The 21,169-nt window shown below is 41.3% G+C and overlaps 1 protein-coding gene across 1 annotated transcript in view; it reads left to right on the top strand.

Annotated features, from left to right (window-relative positions):
• The window catches only part of IPCEF1 (interaction protein for cytohesin exchange factors 1), a gene marked incomplete at its 3' end in the record, with an annotated part of 83,559 nt that overhangs the window by 12,273 nt on the left and 50,117 nt on the right, over positions 1-21,169 (top strand). Inside the window, exons 2-3 of the mRNA XM_080941979.1 lie at positions 3,892-3,931; positions 4,596-4,765. Coding sequence (XP_080798105.1) covers positions 3,892-3,931; positions 4,596-4,765 — 210 coding nt within the window. The remainder of the gene's footprint in view (positions 1-3,891; positions 3,932-4,595; positions 4,766-21,169) is intronic.

The raw sequence follows: 21,169 nt of genomic DNA, 5'->3' as shown, positions 1-21,169 counted from the left end.
GTTGATATGTTGGTCTATCCCCTAGCCTTGGCCATTGTATGGCTTTCCCAGGTGATCATACACAAGCTCAGACTCCCACTACCTGCCTGCATTATTCACTACCAGAGATTGTCATTCCCTATTTTGGTGTTAAGTAATGTTTAAGTGTTTCTAACAAAGCTAAGCAAGGTTTTTAAGTGCATTATCACAAGTCGATTTTTACTAATCAAACACCTTACAACACCATTTTAAAAGTTGAGTTTATCCTTCCAACAATACAGAAATATACTTGTGGGAATGTCAAGTATTCGTAGTGAACCCCAAGTGCACAGATTTTTGTCATTTAGTTGGTAGATAAGTAATGATAGTTTGTACTGCCAGGCAGGTAAGGAACTATACCACAGAAAATGACAGATCCTGCAAGCCAGTGTTCCCATGAATGAAGACCTGTTTGTAGCAGTTAGCTTTAATTGTCAGCTTAGTACAATCTAGAATCATCTGGGGGGAGAATCTCAGTCAGGGATTGTCTATTATGGGATCTCCTGGGGCATGTATGTGAGGAATTGCCTTAAGTTAATTGATGGAGAAAGACCCAGCCCACCATGGGCAGTACCATTCCCTAGGCAGGGAGTCCTGGACTATGTAAGAGTGAGCTGAGCACAAAGAAGCAAGTAAGCATATATGCATTTCTTTCTTTCTACTGTTGACTATGGATGTTCAAGCTGCTTCAAGTTTCTACAATTGTGACTTCCTCAACAGTGATGGCTTAAAGCTGGAATTACAAGTTAAAATAAACTCTTCTCCACTAAGTTGCTTTTTGCCATGGTGTGTTACAGAAATGAGACTAGAATATCAACGCATGGCTATGTAATTTTTGCTCAAGACTTGAATCATTGAACATGCATGCGTATATGCATGTATATGTGTGTATGGGGGAGGAGTCAAAGGTCAACCTCAGACATTATTCTGAGAAACCATATATCTTGTTATGTGAGTCTCTCATTGTCCTGAAGCTTGTGGAGTAGACTAATCTGTCTGGCTAGTAAGTTCCAGGAATCTGCCTGTTTCTGCCTCTCCAATTCTGGCATTACAATCATATCTCCACATCTGGATTTTAAACATGGTTTCTAGTCATCTCACTGAGGTCCTCATGCATGGGCAGCAAGAACTTTACTCACTGAGCCATCTCCTCAGCCCTCAAACGAGACACTTGGGCCATCTTTCAAAGGACAAAAGCAAAGTCTACCTTTCTTCAGTAATAACAGTGCATATATTTTCTTTGAGAATTGCCCCCAATTTTTAGATCTATTTTAGAGAACACTTATAAATTTATTAGAATAGCTTGTTCATTTTCTTTATGTCATTCTAACAGGAAGAAAATAGGTTGGGAGAAATAGCTTATTAAACTTCAAATGTCTATGAAGGTTGAAATGGTCTCACATCTCGCTCAAGCGCCTGCCAGTGTTTTCAGCCTACCCAGTGAGAAAGCCACATGAAGGTCCTGAAACTGACTAGTTCGTGGGTTCCACTTCCTGTTGTGAGGAGGAAAATGTGCTTTAGACTCAGTAAAGCTCTCAAAGGTTGTTTTTATTCCTTCTTGTAGAGCAGTTGGGGGTTTCCTATTCACATCTATCAAGTGAAACTGAAACCCTTGCTAGTTTGTTATTTCTCTAAGGTGCAGCTTGTTTCTGGCCAGGAGAAACGCTCAGAGCAGTTAGGGAGTTGGCCTTAGGGAGGACTGTCAGAGCAGGGTTGGATGGCAAGGAGCTTGCTTGGAGTATTGGAACACTTTGCTCAGGACTCTGTGTTGATAGGATGCGAGCACCCAACTCTTAATCCAGACTAAGTTTGAGAATCCAGAGATAGACCTAGGACTGATTTTTGGAAACCATCTTGGGCTTGATAGTGGACCCGAAGAGCCTGCAGTGTCACTGGGAGCCATCCAGTAATGACTGGAGGTTCAGTTTCCTGTTCCATGGGTCAGCAGCCAAGGAATGCAAAACCATGTGACTGTGCTTCTGTTCCAGACTCCCTAGTGTCCCTCAGGCACTGTGTCCTACTTGCTGGGTCTGTTTGAAACATTGCTGTTGCTGTTTGAAACAATGTAGCTTCATCTTGTTTACCTGGCTTCCAGCCTTCTAGGAATCTGCTTGGATGTCTCTGCTTTCTCCCACTAGCCTGGATCTCAGTTACTGTTCCTTTGGGATCCCAGATTACCCAAGCCTTACGAAGTTCATTTACTTTGTCTTCAACCCCAGCTCTCTATTTGGACAGTATTGTATAACCAGTAGGTAATAACTGGGTTTCCTGTTCTCGGGATAGCGGTGTAAAATTAAAAATCAAAACAAAACAAAAACAAACAAACAGAAAAAAAAAAAACCAGATTGCTTGAATCTGTTTAAAAATTACCCTCAAAGAGATCAATCAATGACCCAGGGGAAGAAAGGATGTTCATAAAAGCCAACTCAGGGTTGCCCTGGTCTTGTGTCCATGAAGAAACACAATTGAACCTTAATTCCATTTTCCCTGCTGAGGGAGATCCAAGTTATCTTTATTCTAAACTGAAGGGTTTTGTTTATTGTTTGTTCACTTTTATATACTCCATGATGCATCGATATGTGGCTATTTATAGAAACAGGATTTTTAGTTATCAGAATATTTTCACAAATAAGACTTAGCAGATCTGCTTGAGACTTATGGGATTAGAAATCATACATACACATTTATTTATGGGTTTAGAGTATCTTTTCCTTAGATAATATAGAGTGAATTTTCCTTGTTAAATATTGGCCTGTGGCTTTAAATTTTTTATTCTATTTTCACTATAGATCATAATCCCTTTTCAAACATATAACAGAGCCAGACACTTCCAGAGTACCACAAAAATTCATGAGATTACCTACCAACTTTTAGAACGTTTTAATTGCATGCTTAAAAATTTTTTTAAAATCTTTGCTTGTTAACATAAATGAAATTTATTTAAACCTGAAGAATTTCAGTTTAGATTCTGTAGACAAAAAAAATAAAGTATTTATAAAGCTAAAATTCTGTCTAATATTGTATACATAGGCAGACAGACAGACACATTCACAGAGCAGGAGAGACATTTACAAGCATATTTTCCCCCTTGGGATTTCCAGGGTGTTTTGTTTTTTTTTTTTTTTTTTGGAATCTGATTTCACACGACTTGATAAAAATATGCTGTGATAAATGTGTATATTTTGTATAAATCACCATGTCTGATTTAAATATTTGAATATTTATCTTCTATAAGATGCAAGAAATATTCAGAGATAAAGATAGAATGAGATATGTATATTAGGCTGAAAAGAAACTCTGGAGGCTCTAGAGTCCCTGAGGTCACACAGGAAGAGATAAGGAATTTTTCTCCCAGCGTTATTTAATTCCTGGGGTCTAGGTCGAATCCTGTATATTAGCAAGATCATGAAGTTAGTGTGATGTGAGCTTTTAATAGTTGGAGATAGAAACAGTTATTCTCCAGTTTTACTTCAATAATCGATACGATTTAGAAACTAAGAGGGGAAAGAAAAAGAGATTGTTTCTTGTAAGGTATTTCATGATGTTTTAAAACTTCAACGAGCCCTGTGCCATCCTAACCTAAGTAGTAGCAAGATCTGCTTGTGGGAGGAAACAGGAAGCGTTACAGATAAATGCCTGTTACTCTTTTTCCAGGTTCAGCTCAATGTATATTGATTCTAATTAGCACATTTTGTGCCTCAGCTGGTAGCTCCCCTTGAGCTCCGCTTGGAGAGATTTTTTTTTTTTTTTTTTTTTTTTTTTTTTAGAATCCACCCCGCTCATAAACACTGCCACCCCCTCCCTCCTTCTCTCTTTACAAATGTTACAACACAATCAGAAATTTCCTCTTTTCTTTCCTTCCTGCATTTCCAGCAGGTTCCCTTGCGTCAGAAGCCCAGGAAGAAAACTCAAGGTAATTCGATTCCTTTTGTTCCTTTATCCCTTTCTTGTCTGTGTTAGTGTGATTTTTTTTTTCTTTCTTTCTCCTGGATGCTTTCTTGGGGCGGGGTGGGGGTGGGGGAGGGATCAGATTCTTGACTGTCTGAATCTTAATATCAGGAGATAGGTGCCAGATTCATTTGGGGGGAGGGTGCCTTTGGGTTGATTTTTAAGGAAGAATGACATATTGTTCGTTTGGACCTGTTCCTTGTGCTGTGTCCATGGAGCTTAGCGAAGCTGGCACTGAGACCGGGAAGTCACTGTGTGTTCCTAGGTGGGCTTTAACCCTTCCGTGTCTATTGCATAACTGCCCCTGTTATTGTGGGAAGGACCCGCGTGTGTCTACCACAATGTGGCTTCCAGACCGAGAGTCTAACATTTTCAACTTACTCTGTTTGACGGAGGTTCTCAGACCCATACTTGCGTAAAAGTCTCTTTGCCCGGGTTTTCTAGGCACCGGAATGGAGGCTTAAAAATAGAACAGATACACTTTCTTTCTTTCTTTTTCTTTTCTTTTTTTTTTTTTTAATAGTCATGACTGAAAATGTTTAACCCTTGCTGTGAAGACAGCTAAAACTTGCCTTTTATTTTGTCATCTGAGTCTGGGAAACACTTACCTGTCCACGTAACTCTTGCAGGGTTTTTCACCATGAGTCGGAGAAGGATATCCTGTAAAGACCTGGGCCACGCTGACTGCCAGGGCTGGCTGTACAAGAAAAAAGAGAAGGGAACTTTCCTAAGCAACAAATGGAAAAAGTTCTGGGTGGTGCTGAAGGGGTCTTCACTGTACTGGTATAGCAATCAAATGGTGAGTGATGTTTTCCTTCTATCCTAGTCTGGTTACAAAAGTGTGGCTTCCAGTGTGCTGGCCAGATGATCCCCACAGGGAAGAGAGTCTCTGCACGTGGGAGCAGAGCAAACCAGCACATTTTATAGAGGACTCATTTCTGCCCCAGGAACCATGTAGGTTAGTGAGCTGTGCTGTACGGGAGAAGCCATCTGGCTTCATTATTCTGATTGGAGAAGGAAGAAAAGGGGCCCTAAATATATCCTTGCTTAAGGGAAGAGCCCTCAGGTTTTCCAGATTTTATTATTCTGTGAATTCTAGGATCTGTCTGGATGTCATTTACTGTGGGGAGTTTGCACTGCTAAGGTCTATTAAAAAGGGACACAGCTTTGCCCTCTATTGAGGATATAAATCTATCAGCTCAGGGAAGTGACCTCCATCCCTTGTCCCACTACCTTCTCCTCTCATGGCCTTTGTGAGATGGGTTGGTTTGGGATGGCTAACCTGTATGCTGGCCTCGTGTAGGGACTGGTGACATTGTTCTACGGTGACATTGGTGTGCAAGCATTGTGAGGGCAATACTCACTGTAGCTTCTGAATTTTGTCCTTAGATGGGCACGGGATACTAGGATGAGCTTCGTGGTTTGGCTGTAGCAAAGGAGCTGGAAATGAAGTGATTGTATTGTCTTTTGTGGCTGGAGACATTCTGAAAGGGATATTAGTGTTGCCGAATGCTCTGTAGAGCTTTGCAGGTAGATCTGTCACTGGCCCCAGGAATGGCAATCCAATGCAGATCTTAGGAGAATTGGGGTCCCTTTGTTATAGAAGAAAGACCAATAGAGAAGGTTTGTTAAATAATTTAATGGCTAAATTCAGCCAACGCAGGACTGGGTAGATTTCCAAACAAATACAACTACTTCCTAAGGGAAATTAGGATTAATGTAAGTATTTTGTGTTTCCTGTTATTTTATTTTTTATTTTTGAATTACATTTAGTGTGTGTGTGTTTGTGTGTGTGTCTCTGTATGTGTGTGTGTGTGTGTGTGTGTGTGTGTGTCTGTGTGTGTGTGTCTATTTGGGTATATGTGTGTCACCGCTCATGTGTGGAAGTCACAGGACAACTTTAAATAAGGAATTGTTTCTACCGTGTGGGTCAAGTGTCAATCTTGGCACCAAGCACCTTCACCTGCGGAGCCATCTTTCCAGCCTCTATTTCCTGTTATTCTAGGTGATGGCATTTGGGTTGTTGTCACAAAGTGACTGCAAAGTCACCTGTATTCTCCTTAAGACAAGCTGATATGAGTTACCCTATAAATAGCCCTGGGGGATTTTTTGGGCCTGTGGGATAGATTGGATGTGGGAACTTGCTGTATCTGTGGGACATAACAGGGCTCAGAATTTAACAGGCCATTTAGCTTGTCTCTCCCATCATTTGACCAGATGGCATTGTCCCTGTCTTAGCAGAATGTGAAGAAATCCTCTCTGGACCCACATAATTACAACTTGGCTCATTTAGCTTCTTTAGCTTCTGTTTCTCTTAGGAGAGTAGAGCAGGTTACCTTTAGGTTCCAGACCTTCCTAATTTTAGGCATCAGGGATCTTTACTCTTCTCCATAGAGTAGCCATGTTGACTTAGACTAGGGTGGGGAGAAGATGGACTCTTTGATGCCTGTGGGTTTCCCATCCCTATGTGCTTTCATCAGATGCAGAAAGTAAGCATTGGGATGCTGGTCATTTACTTTGGTACCATTAAATTAGTACCATTAGTTTGAGAATAAGCTTGCTGTTAGTTGGCCAAGGAGGTAGAACATTATAAATGGTGTACGGAGAGTCTTCCATGGAGTCTCATGTTCTTTTGCTTTTTCTCTTTGCTACAGTCATTCCCGACATCTTAATTGTATGTTTGTTGTGTGTAGACCTCAATGAAGATTTAATTAGCAGTCCCATTCCTATTATCTGTGTGAATATCAACTGCAAAGTAACAGTCAAACACGCCCTCACAGAAAAACACGAAGTTAAATTCTACTTTAAGAATTTAGATTAACTAGCTAAGGTACTCAAGGGTTAACTGATATCCTCTTCCTTATCTGTTTCTTATTATTCTGTGAGAGCTACCAATGTTCTTTGTAACTTTCTATACAGTATGATGGTCTAGCCCATGGAACATCTACCATATGCCAGCAGGTGTTCTAAGAATTTTGCACACAGGCTCTTATCTATTCTTCTAAACAATCTTTAGTTAAGTATGTTGGCACAGGATTATAGTCTTGGCTGCTCAAGAGGCTGAGGCAGGAGGATTGCAAGTACAAAGCCTGCTTGGTCTACAGAGTGAGTTCAAAGATAGTCTTGTCAATTTAGCGAATCTCTGTCTCAAACTGAAAAAGAAATATAAAATATCTGAGGATGTACCTAGGTGGTAGAATGCTTGCCTAGCATGAGATCCAGGGCACAGTCTCTGGAGGGAGACAGAGACAGAGAGAGATAGAGATAGGTAGAGACAGAGATAAAAATAGAGAAACAGAGATAGACCAATACACAGAGAGATAGAGAAATAGAGATGGACAGAAATAAACATCCAGGGAAAGAGAGAGAGAGAGAGAGAGAGAGAGAGAGAGAGACATAGACAGAGACAGAGAGAGATAGAGAGAGAGGGAGGGAGGGAGAGACACACATAGACAGAGACAGAGAGAGATAGAGGGAGGTAGAGACAGTCAGAGATATAGACAGAAAGCCTTAGACCCCAGAGGCATACTTTAAAAGGTGGTGATACCTGGTGTAAATTGTCCAAGTCACACATGAAGGAAGTAGATAAAAATTGCTTCCTGTCCAGGCCCCTTTGATTTCTGATTATGATATGCCACACTTAATTTTCCTGGGGACCAGGATAAGTGATATCACATTACCCTGTTTCCAAAGGGGGACTGAGAGATCAACTGTACAAGTGGCAATTCTGCTTTGAATGTACAAGTTCCCCTGTTAGATCCCTTTGCTCACCCTTGTTGCTGTCACTATTACCCGGGGACTTTGCCACCCTCCCCTTCTCACCTTTCTGTTGTTGGTACCCAGAAGTCAGTGGGGGGTCACCTCCTTCTGCTCATATTGCTTCTCCCAACACCACTATCCAGACTTCGTTAGGAAAGGCCATTAATCATTTTCATACAGCATTTTGTTGGCTTGGAATGGGTCAGAGCACATGTAACCCCACACCACTTCTTACAGCTCTACGTGTGAGTTTAACAGCCATGAAAATCTCAGCTAGTGAAAAAACTGGAATTAAACGCTATATTCTCACTTTCCCACACCCTTAGGATAAAGTTCAAATTCACTTTTGGGCATCATCTTAATGGGTCCCCTCTTCTTCCTTCATATTCCATCCACACCTCAAGCTAATGGAATCTTTGATTCCTACTGATGTGTCTGGCTCTATGTACACCTTTGTCTGTATAGATTCCCTGCTCAGAAAGGCTCTGCTCCAGGAAGCCTTTCCTCCTGCCCAGTTTCAGCAAGCCTTCCCTCTTCATAAGAGCCACACTTTAATTTGAACGTACATCTTCTATGAAGACTTACCACAGACCTAAACTTATTCTGTCTTCTCCCATTTAAATTATTGTATAATATTTTGATTGTCATACAGATCCTTCCTTTTGAATGTGTGTCAGATTCCTGACTTTCATAATTGAGTATGATATCTATATAGCAAGATCATGGATTTGTATCTTTAGTATGTTACTGTCTGGTGTTGAATAAGTACTTGATAAAGATTTGTTGACTTCTCAAGTAAACAGGAATGAGGAGTTGCTGACACTTACTTTGAGAGATGAGATCTTGTTCAAGTGTTTTCCTTGAACAGAAATGGCATTTTTATTTCTACTCTTAAAAATATATGATTCAATCGGGGGCTTGCTAGAAAGAACTCCCATGAAGCAATAGGTCCCACATGGCTGTTCTCATCCTTGTTTAACATCTTTGGAGATTTCAGGAGTAGAAGACAAAAGTAGAGTGAGCATCTGATTTTGAAGTCTAATGCGAACAAAGGTGGAAGAGTACATATACACATACACATACACATAACATACACATACACATATATATGGGCTGCACCAAGTTTGTACTGTAGATGTTATGTCTAATTTCCCTGAAAGCCAGGAGCCAAAGGAACAGGCTCAGAGCTTTCAAGGAAGTAACTGGCAGAGCTAGGTTTAACATTGAGATACTCCAATGTCAGAGCTGAGCTCTTTTCTATAGACGGTGTGACAGACGGGTGACAAAGGCCTAGTAAATTTGGAACTCAGACTGTTTGCACTGTTCACAAATATGTAGGGCTGTCAGGTAGGAGGGTGTTAACGATTCTCAGGCTGGTAGAGAAACTGGTATATGGAAATATAAGCTTAACAGCAGTTAATTGGGAAGGAGGGTCTTGTTGGAAACCTGCTTAGGAGTTGGTCAGAAAATGCAAGCGTTCAGACATAGATTCTTGGCCTGGGGTACTAGTGGTGAGAATCCAGGATGCACCGCATTGATGGAGAGGGGCACCCTATGCAGAGTCCTTGGATATGAGATAAAGTCACCGAGGCCAAAATAAGACCAATTATTTCCTAGTTTAGTGCCTGGGAAAATAACATGAGAACCGAGAAGGAATTTGTGGGTAAAACGTACAATTTTGTATCATCTCATTCTCTGCTGCATAGTTTATTTTTTGTATCGTCCATTAATTGTCAAATTACTAGAAACTTGAGGTTTTTTTTTTTTTAAATAAATTAAACAATATTGATGTTATTCATGACGGTAGCAACAGTTCAGGAAAGCGATAGAGCTCCTGAGTAAATCACATGACCCTCTTTTATGGAAGTTTCAGGTCCGCCCATACTTGTGCAGGGCAGCCTCTGGCTTAAGTACCCACCTGGGAGCTTCTCGGTCCTTTGAGGCTCCCACCTGTCTGTATGAATGTGGCCGTGTCTCTCCCTCATCGTCAGCATGGTTGCGTGTCAATGCACTGTGGTAACTGTGTCCCGTCTGACGTCATCACTCGAGCAAAGTGTGCCTCTCAGAGGAGCTTAGATATGGAAGGTGCTTTTCTTGGAAACAAGTTCCCCGAGAGTCCTTTCTATTTGAGTTTGAGCACATCGGTGGAGTAGAATGGCCCTTCCAAGAGAATCTTACTTGAAAGCCAGAATTTTTTTTCGGTAAGTGACCTGTCTTGATTGATTGGCAAATATGGAGAGCTGTTCTTGCAGATAAAGGAAAACAAAAAGTGGGTTGGTTCCTGGAAGGAAGGCATCTTCCATGCGCGTTATTCTCTCAGCATACATTTTTTGGAAAATAGCTTAGTGAAATTGTCAGGTTGAAAAAAATGTATTTTTCATTGGCATAGTCTTTTCTTATGTGGCTTTTAAAAATGTTTTTTATTTGTCATGTTGTGCATTTGAATGCTGTATATGTGTGTGTGTGAGGGTGTATATGCATGTGTGAATGTGAGTGTATGTATTTGTGTGTATGTATGAGTGTATATGTGTCTCTGTGTGTGTATGTGTGTGTGTGTGTGTGTGTGTGTGTGTGTGTGTGGCTTTGATGCATGCCACAGGGGGCACGTAGGAGTCAGAAGACAGCCCTGTTGAATTGGTTTTCTCCTGCTTTTACATGGACTCCATGGACCGACTTCAAGTTGCCAGGAGTATGTGTCAAGCACTTTTACTGGCTGAGCCATCTTCTTGACCCATTTATGTACTTTAAACGTATCTTTAAACTCTGAAAGTATGATACAGAGTAGTAGACATCAATATTTTTGGGGGAAATAATTTAATTCTATTTCAATGAGAATTATAGGTGTCTAATTTGCCTGAACTTCATATTTATCGTCTGAGCTAAAGTCCAGTGTTTTGAAGCTTTTCTACACTGAAGTAAATTAGCGACCTGGGACTGGTGCCTGTTATTCTAGCCTGTCATTGTGTTAGAGCAGGGAAGATGCAGCGCTGGCAATCTACGAAGGCAATGCAGGACATGCTAGTGCCCCGGTGACCTCACACTGATGCTTCATTTCTTTAAAGTCAGTCTATGGGTTAAAAAGAAGAACAATTTTTCGTAATATAGGTGGAAAACACAAACACATGCTCACCTACTTAAAGAAGTGATATATATTTAATACACAATGTATTTATAGGCATATGTGAAGTATCCATATTTATAAATGTTAATATGCATTAACATATGTGTACAATTTGTCAACAGGGAAATCATCAAAGTAATTCTCTGTGCATTCGTTTTTCTAGTGACCAAGAACACTCTCTGTATGCAGCTCTGAGCTAACTTGACAGCTAATTTGATTGCAGATCAAAAGCACTGTAAAGACACGTAAGGAGCCCATACAAAGTACATCAATTTTGTGCATACTTTAAAATATCCCTGCTTGGGTATTGTGGTTATAGGGTGGAGAACTTTGCTACAGAATTTTGGGAAGTATAAATGGTTCCTCATGGTGTCTGTATCCTATCCTGAAAAGATCCCTACTGACTCACATGAGGCCATAGGACAGGCGTGCAGAATGGAGTGGATCAGGTGTTCTTTCGTTGAGTGGTGCTCTCTGCAGGGGGTGACCTGGGATTGGAGCAGAGATTGGAGTGGTATAAGATTTGTTTTCCTAGATGACAGAAGTAGCCTGTGGGAGCTAAACTTCTGTTCTGATATGAGGACTCTTTAGAAGTCTCTACTTGAAGACATATCCCTCTCAAAGGAGCCCCTTTAAGGGACGGAGCCAGCTGCTCCCACAAAGAGCCCGGATGATAAGCTCATTTGTCACTGGGCTCTGTGTTTAATATCCTAGACTGTGCATTTCAAAAGGGAGCTTATCCAAGGGAAAAAGAACTTAGAGACTGAGTGTATTTAAGGGGTCAGAATTTTAAGGTCAGAGTTAAAGATTTGAAACAGTGCCATCAGAAAGGATACAAGGAAATGGTATACTGGGGAAGAAGAAGGCCCCCAGGCTCAAAGACAGGGGGCAGGTCACACAAGATGCAGCAACATCCACTCTGGGAGTCAAGCTTCTTCCCCTGAAACACAGAAACACAGACAGAAGGCTGACACCTGGTAGAGAGATGGTGAGATAGTGCCTGTTGTCAGCCTGTCATCCTCTCTGAAGTCTCTCCTCTTACAATCTTATTCAACTTACTGTAGTGGCTCAGCTCAGTCTCTATTGAAAAATCATGACTTTAGAATACTGGCTGTAAAATTCAAAAGTTACCATTTTAAAATATTGATGAAGTACACACACACACACACACACAAACACACACACAAATACACACACACACACACACACACACACACACACACACACGTTAATGCCTTGAGCATTTTAGAGGGTGCTTTTCAGTGGAATGAATAGAATGTATTCACATTTTGTGCAGCTCATCTTACCCTCCATATCCTCAACTCTTCATCTTGACAAACTGAAACTCCCAACCCATTAACCAGCTCTCTGTATTCTTTCTCTGCTGGTCCCTTGCAACTACCAAAGAATTTTTGTGTCTATGAGTTTGACTACTGTACATATGCCCAGTAAGTATAGTCATATTTTTGTTTTTCTATCTATCTATCTATCTATCTATCTATCTATCTATCTATCTATCTATCTATCTATCATCCATCTATCAATCAATCAATCTATCTATCTATTTGATGCTGGCTTATTTCACAATGCATATCTTCCAGTTTCAATTTCCTTTCTTCTTACGGACATCCTTTTGTATCTGTGTGTTGCACATTTAGTTATCCATTTATATCTATTGACGAACACTCAGGCTACACTTACCTTTCATCTAGGTGTCAAATTGCAAGTGTACAAGGACCTGCAACTATGTCTTTGGGGCTCTGCTTTGAACTCTTATGGGTATATATGCACGATTACAGGATTCTTTTAGTTTTTGCAGAAACAGTTTTCTGTAGCACATTGATCTTTTCCCTTTCTTCTGCCAGAGCACAGGGGTCATAGTGTCTCTAGAACCTTCTCAGAATTTACTTATTTCTGGTAATTACCATTTTAATGAATATGAGGCGTTGTGGTTTGGGTTTTTTTCTTCAGGCCCAGTGATGGTGAGCATCCCTCCCTTGTGCTTATTGGCCATTTGTGTATTGTCTTTTTTTTTTTTTTAATGCTTATTCTACTTTTTTTAGAAGCAGAGGTGCTGTTTCTGTTGCTTGGCCTTCAATAGTATCTTCATGATATTCATGGAACTAATAAAAACAGCCTGGGGAGATTGGAAAGCTCCCTGAAGATTTAATATAAATTGTGTGATGGCAGATTATGTGTTACCACATAACTGTGATATTTCAAGGATTACTATTTATTACTATTTCACACACACTCACACACACACACACACACACACACACACACACATATATTTAAGTTGATTTATATAGATTTCAAATATTGTCCCCCTTCTTGGTCTTCCCTCTTTAAGTCCCCCATGCCATCCCCCTTCCTTTTGCCTCTCAGAGGGTGCTCCCCCACCCACCCACTCACTCCCACCTCACCGCTCTAACATCCCTCTACACTGGAGCAACAAGCCTGCATAGGACCAAGGGCCTTCTTTCTCATTGATGCCAGAGAAGGTCATCCTCTGCTACATATGTAGTGGGAGCCATGGACCAACCCATGTGCACTCTTTGGTTGGTGGTTTAGTTTGTGGGAGCTCTGGGTGGTTCAGTTAGTTGATAATGTTGTTCTTTTTATGGGGTTCCAATTCCCTTTAGCTCCTTCAGTCCTTCCCTGTCTCTTCCATTGGGGTCCCCAGGCTCCATCCAATGGTTGGCTGTGAGTGTCTGCATTTGTCTCAGTCCGGTGCTGGCAGAGCTTCTCAGAGGACAGTCATACCAGGCTCCTGTCTGCAAACAGTTCTTGGCATTAACAATAGTATCGGGATTTGGTGTCTGTGCATGGGATGGACCCCAAGGTAGGGCAGTCTCTGGATGGCCTTTCCTTCAGTCTCTGTTCCATTTTTTTTTTTTTTGTTCCCATGTTTCCATATATGTCTTTTTAGGTCTGGGTTACCTTTATATGAAACATATATGATATTCCTTTTTTTTCCTTTTGCTATTTCTCTTAATGTGAAGATTAATTCATTTAAAATTTATTTTAATGTAATATTCTGGTTAACCATTTGAGAATGACATATATGCAAACAATACATATTGATCATATTTGTTCCCTTCCTCCTCCCAAATCCTCCCCCTTCCTAACTTGGTCATGCGAGCACACGCGTGTATATCCTATGAAGTCCAATTTGTGCTAGCTGTAGATTCATGAGTCCGTGTCTCACCTATCAGAGTACACACTCTTAAAGGAAGCAGATACGTCTTCCCCTAGTAGCCAACAGCCGGTAATAACTCATCAGCTAGCCGTGAGGTCTTCTTAGCACCTCTCTTACTCGAGTTGGAATGTTGACTGGATTACATTCCCACAGGCCACTGTTTTGCTATTGTGGCTTTTAAATTCTGGGCAGCACATTTAACTCATTAGTTATAAAGAGATATTATTTATCCCATGATCATAAAAGTCAATCAGATTTCTCAACGCTCTCTTTTAATCTGTCTCGCTTTCCTTACTTTCATTGGGCTGTGCGGATGAAGAAGCTTGCCTACATTGATGAAAAGGATTAGCCCCTCTGGGGTTCCAGGCTTCTAAGAGAGCAGGTGAGGCAGGCCATGGGTAACTCGTGAAAGGGCACATGTTCTGAGATTTTTTTTTTTTCCATTTCAGAGAGCAACCACCAAATCTTTTAATCCATGAAGGATCTATCTTAACTGCTTTTGGAAGTAACATTTCTGAAATGAGTCTTTGTAAGAGAAATATACTTTCACTTATCACATGATATCATTGGGAGACAAGGAGTGGCCAGGAAATGATTTCTAGACATGGGATAGGATGCTAGCTACCTCATGGTCCCTCTCCAGTAAGACCTACTATGGCAGGGAGAAGGCCATATTCTTGGGTGCTCCTTAGAGGGTGATAATGAAGAGGAATTATAAGGATGATTGTGTTGTTGATGGTCAATTTGGGTAGGAGTTGATTTATCTTTCCTGTGGGAAGGACAGGTTGGCTTGGGTTTCTCAGAAGCAAACCCCAAGAAGATTTGGCTGTGAGTGGCTTTTCTGGGAAGTAATTTAGGAAATGAAGTTGTTTTGTGGTTTGTGTAGTGCACTGGGTTTAGGACCAAGAACCTTGGATGCTCAGGTTCAAAACAGTGTAGCGCTTGCATATAAGCTATCACGCCTTTCTTTATTCCTTAAATTATTGCTACCCTACTTATAATACCCAATACAATGTTAATATTAAGCAAGTTGTTTTATGCTCATTTGGTATAGACACTGTTATGCGTTTTTATCACTGGAGATTAGTTTACTCTGTGCACACGGCACATACAAAGCTAGAGACACAACTGTCTTGGCAAGGGACAGACAAAAGAGAGAAGGCAGAGAGTAGCCAAGGATAGCTGTGGGCAACCCACGCTAACAGACCTGGGGAATTCAGTACTTTTGAAAACTAAACAGTCCAGAGTTCTCATGCCAAGTGTCAGCAGCTGGAGTATTTATACACCTAGTCTTTTCAGACATGAGCCAGGAGCCCCATTCTAGGCGCTTGGTTTGTGAATCCCTCTGCAAGTCAGAATAGTGGAACTAGGGCCTAAAGTGCCTAGCAGAGGAATGCAAGTGTTGGCAGTGGGAAGTCTGGCCAGGGTTCCCTGGGTAGTCAGAACTGTAGGCCAGGCTGAATCACCTGCAGCATTATCCACATGTTATCTGTCTATCCCGGAGCCCTTGATTCTCTCTCTTGTTGAGGCCTTAGCAGCCTGCAACCATTGGGAATTTCTGGAACCACTTTAGTCTCCATTTAGAATTAACATTCAGTAGTCTCTGGATTCTGTAAGAAATTGAGGCTTTTGTTTGTTAGCCAAAGACATTTACCAATTGTTTTCTGTATAGAATCTATTATCTCTAGGCATCTGTAGGTATATTCTCTAGGTATCAAAATCTAATTATGTTTATAGGACAATATCATATAAACTCGAATGCAATAATATTTTTAATAAAATATACCCCAAATGACGTTAAAACAGATTAGCAAGCTTCCAAACGTAATTATGCTTCGAGTAATTTAATTTTTTTCCCTCACAGCCACTAATCTGATGTGAAAATGACAAGGGAAAACTGGGACACAGACACAGCTGTGCCAGGGTTCAGTCCCCCCAGGTGACCGAGTCCATAAGCTTCTCATTGGCTTTCTCCTTCTGAGTGGTTCCTTTTTTCTTTTAGAATAGCGGAATGATAGTGATCTCTTAGTTTTCTAGGCCTGAACTATCAATGGTATTGAATACACACATATTGATTTTATTTAGCTCAAAGACACTGCTTATACCTGCCTTTTTGCTGGGAAACATTCGCTTCATGGAACTCATCCCCTGGCTAAGATCAGGAAGTAACTGGCTTGCAGACCAATGTCCTACTCCAGTTATGGTTCTTTCTCTTGCCCGGTGTGCTACCTGTGGATTCCCCGGGTCTCTCTTTTTTAGCTCTCTCTGTAGGGTAGTGAGGGATCCCGTCTCATGTTAGAATTACTGAGTGCTGGGCCCGGTTCTGTGTTCTGGAATTGTATGAGTCCTGTAGTTTCCTCAAGTTACAAGCACATCTGTTAGGTGTTGTGGGTTAAAGTTGCCTTATTCATGAGTTCTGATATGGAGAATAGGGTCAATTTTATCAACAGGTAGAGACTGGTACCTTGCTTCTTATGTGTAGTGCTCAGTCGTTGTTAGCTCTGACTGGTTTCTCACTGATGAGACCTGCTTCTTCTTATGTCTGGAAGAACAAGGAGGAAGAGGAGGAAGGGAGGGACAAAGAGGGAAGAGGTTGAAAGAAGGAAGAAGAAGCCAAAGGCACAGTTCTCTTGTGTCCTGTAATGCTTGTCCCCTGGGCTGGTCAGGGCCCCTCTCCACTATTAACCCAGTTGATGCCTGCAGAATGAAATGTGCTTGCCGTGTTATTAGTGTGAAAGGGAGAAGAGGATGTTAGTTATTAGGATAAAACACTGGGGTCAACTTCACTGCAGGGAAAGAGGAAGGGAGGTCATAGAGCCTGAGCCATTTGCAGGTGTGGAGACTAAGTGAGTTCTAGAAACGTGGCAGCAAGATCGCTGGGGAAAAATGCTACCACTATTTCTGCTTAGACTATATTTCACATATATGGACATATATTTCACATATATGTAACATATATGGACAAGTAAAATTCTATGCTCTGGGTCTTCATGGCTAGTAGAAGTGTGTATGATCTATCATCGGCCTTTCTTTTTTCCTTTTCAAAATTCATTTATGAATTCATTCATTTCATTGGACCACAGTTTCCCCTTCCTCCACTCTGTCCAGTCCTCCCCCCCTCGCCCCCCCCATATTCACTCTTCCTCCATTTCCCTTAAAAAGAAAAAAACAAAAGCAGGCTTCCCAGGGTTCTCAAATGAACACAGCCTAAGAAGTTATAATAAGACTAGGCACAAACTGCATATCAGGGCTGGACATGCCAACACAGTAGGACGAAAAAGGTCTCAAGGTCAGGCAAGAGAGTCAGAGATATCCCTACTTCCATTGCTAGGAGTCACCCAAGAACACCAACTTACACAGACATAGCATATATGCAGAGGACCTGTCTCAGACCCATGCAGTATGTGACCTCAGGTTTCTTTATGTTCATTTGTTTTCAATTTGATGAATGTCTGCTTTGGCAGTTGGTTTGGATTACTTTTTAGAAATACAAATTGCTTACCCATTTTAAAAGTCAAAGCCATGGAGCCAGCCTTTCTTCTCCATGACTTGTCTATCCTCTTCCCCCATCTGTTTTGGATTCATGTTCCCACTGCTTCTTTTTACAAGTATAAGCAAGAATCACGTTGTATTTTCTCCTTTTTTTACACAAGTTCAAAATTCTGTATATCATAGTCATGTTATTTTTTCCCTTACTGTCCTATAAACTACTCTCAAGATGTTATGTATGTCAGTACTTATAGTTTTTTACCTGTGGGTTCTATGCTTTATTCAGCTTTTCCCTGATGGTAAACTCATGTGTTGCTAGTGCAAGGTAGGTTCAGGCACCATTAAGCTAATAAAAGAGACAAGTTATAGTAAAACACAGGAAAAGAGATATGTTTATTGTGGAGATAAGGGACCCAGTGCTTCAAATCTATCTTTGGAATCTCAACCATAGGTTTAGACTTAATTGGTGTTGAAGTAGGTCAGGGGCCAGGACATGTGCACAAGGAAGCAGTCTTGAATGAGGTGTGGTCTGCTCATCCCTGTCTCCTCATTCTAGTTCTGCCTGTGGTCCCAAGAAGTCCTTATGACTGTCATAGCTAGTGGGGGATCAATGTAGTTCTCAGGACATGGTCACTTCAGCTCCAAGGTGCAGTCTTACCATTATGGAAAATCCTCCTCACAGAAGGGGTGGAGGGAGTGGAAAGAAGATATTTCCTGTAAAGTCTACTGTTTCTAGCATATAAAGTGCCTAAAAATGAGCTCAATTTTATCTCTACACCTTCAGCCTTGAGAGGTAGGTTAGGTGGCATATCTCCTGCCCTCTAACCTATTCCATCACCAATTAAGCCTCGGTCAGGACATTCATCCTTCAGTAATGGGTGTTCTAACCTGAGGAGGTTAGTCAGGTGGTCTAAGATAAAGGAGACAGACAAGATGGAGGTAGTGATATGGGGCATTTGGCGTACTTTGGCTGTGGGATCTAGTGAGGAGTCAATGCCTTTTAGAAAGGAGGCTTCCAGGTACCTTTTCCATGCGTGTTTTTTATTGTCATGTGTGAATACAAATCATGTCACGTGTTATCACATGAAGTCTCAGAGATGTATGTGGGACAGACCTCAGATGTGGGGTTTCTGGTCAAAGAACACAGTTCTGTAGCTCTGTCCTTTGGTCTGTATTTGATTTCTACCTTCTTGTGAGAGTGCCTCTGTGAAGCTTGCTCATGACCGTTCATCTTGTCTTCTCTTCAGTTTCCGTTTACCTCTAGCCTATATTTTAGAAAACGGGGCTTGGATTTTGCTACTGGTCACAAGTCTGTGTGTGCTTGAAGAATCTAGCACCCATGTGTACACTAGGAGAGTCCAGCCTCCATGTGTGTGCCAGAAATGTGTAGCTTCCGTGTGTATGCTCAGAGAGTCCAGCCCCTTTGTTCTGCAGTAACCAGCGAAAGGACAGCCGAGTTCATCTTTCGGTGCATTTCTATTGTATGTACGTGTGTGCATGCGTGTGTGTATGTGAAAAGAGACAGAGAGAGGCAGAGACAGAGACACAGAGACAGACAGAGAGAGAGGAGGAAAAAGGGATTTGTAGGGGCACAGCTGAATAAACAGAAGATGTTTTGAGGACATGGAGAGTTTTGCAGTCTCTTTAGATTGTAATAGTCGTTGGGCATGAACTCAGTGTTTGGTGAAAGTTTGAGCTAGTGATGTTCAGTGGGATCCTTGGGACCTTCGATTTCACCTTCTGAGTTTTATGATAAGAGGGATTTTATTCATAGGATTTAGGTCCCAAACTTTGTTCCATCTCATTTTTCCAGCTTAATTGGGGGATGTTTATTGCATCCTAATACCTGCCCCATTCAGTTCTGTTATAACAAACTCATTGTAGGTCAGTTGTTTAGGACCAGTTTGGTTCCTTGTGCTCACTTACCATGAACCCCACTTCTAACCCCATGCCTTTGTTTCCCCTTCTGTCTCCATGGACTTCATAAAAATGGGGACACAGCAACATAATATCTCAGAGTGATATCTACAAGGCTAAGTACAGCTTTTCGTGAGATGGTTGTTCCTTTCTTTGTAATATTGGTAGAATTCTGTGCCTTGATCGTCGTGATGAGCAAACCATGCTGTTTAGTTACCCGTTGATGGACATTTAGGTTGTTTCCTGGTTTGGGATACTATGACTAATGTGCCTATAAATGTTTCTGTGTAACTCTTTTCATTTTGGGGCAGGATAGATACCCAGGAGTGGAATTGCTGGGCTTTGCAGTAATTCTGTGCTTGTGATTTTTTAAGAAAATGCTGAAATTGTTTCCAAAGCAGTTTCCACACCTTGTTTTAACCTTTTCTTTATTGTAAAAGGGGGAAAAACAACTCGGTAATTCACAACTCTGTTTATCTTTTTTGCACACAATGGACATCTGCCTTATAAATAAAGAATATAGAAATAAAACAGTCACTTCCTTCGAGAGACTCCTGTCTGTAGGTGAACCAACAAGCAATAAGGTAACAACACTGTTAGAAGACTATAAAGCAAGCTCACTACTGACTCTGAAGACAGACAGGACAGAACCTGTCCAAGACTTGTGGGAGTGGGTCCCACCTATCATGAGCCTTGGACACTCACATAGGAGGGTGAGGTGATAGGGTTTAGTTTCATCAGGCTGAAGCAGGCTTTCTGCTCTGCAGGAATTCCACAGCTCCATTATGGTGCTTACCTACACAGCGTCACGTGGTTACCATCCAGGAGATGCTACATAATTTGCATGGTTCATGTTGATCTTTTCTGTGAAGAGGAGAGCTCAGTTCTGCTCACTAATATATCATCATACATGGGGTACACGGAGGAGTCCCCAAGGCATTTGTTGACTAAATGGATGTGTGGAAGCCTTCAGTGAAAGAGAAAAGAGAGGTTAAGGGAGAGATTAACACATATGATTGACACTGGAGGCAAGACCAGCATCCTTGCTCCTGTGTCTTAGATGTTTGCACTTCACCAGTTTTGACACAGGTAAGATTATCTCTGCTTTGTGATAACAGCTTCTCAGCAATGCTCCGCTGACATGGGGGATGTCAGAGGTGCCAGGGAAAGTGGATGGGCTGCTTTGCAGAAAGAAAGATAGGTGTGTGGTCACAGAACTGTGTGCTGTTACATTTAAGACTGGTGAGTTTGCACAGTGGCTCAAGAAAAACCCTTTTAACAATCACATGAGGGTTCTTTTTCAAAAGTTAGTACTAGTGAAAGGGACAGATAGCATCCAAGTCAGTGATTTTTAGTTAATGGATCAGCAGGGACAGACATGAAAGAGAAGTAGAAGAAGGGAGGAAGGAGAAAAGGAGGAGGAGGGAAAAGGAGGAAAAGAGGAGTGAAGTGAAGAGGAGGAAGAGGAGGAAGAAGACAAACTTTCTTTTCAAGAGAAGTTGCCCATTGTGATAGTTGTTTCTGAGGTTTTTTTTTTTTTTTTTTGTTTGTTTGTTTGTTTGTTTTTTGTTTTTCTTGTTTGGTTTTTTAGGTTTGGTTGGTTTTTGTTTTGTTTTGGTTTTCCCGGTTAAAATAAACAAGAGACATTGACATAGGTGTTGTGACTCTGAATATGGCTCAGATGTCTTCAGAATGATGAAACAGAACTACTGCCG

The sequence above is a fragment of the Micromys minutus genome, assembly GCF_963924665.1.
Source record: "Micromys minutus genome assembly, chromosome: 30".
Taxonomy (NCBI): Eukaryota; Metazoa; Chordata; class Mammalia; order Rodentia; family Muridae; genus Micromys; species Micromys minutus.
The sequence above is the reverse complement of the archived record's forward strand: the minus strand, read 5'-3'. Positions and strand labels throughout refer to the sequence as shown.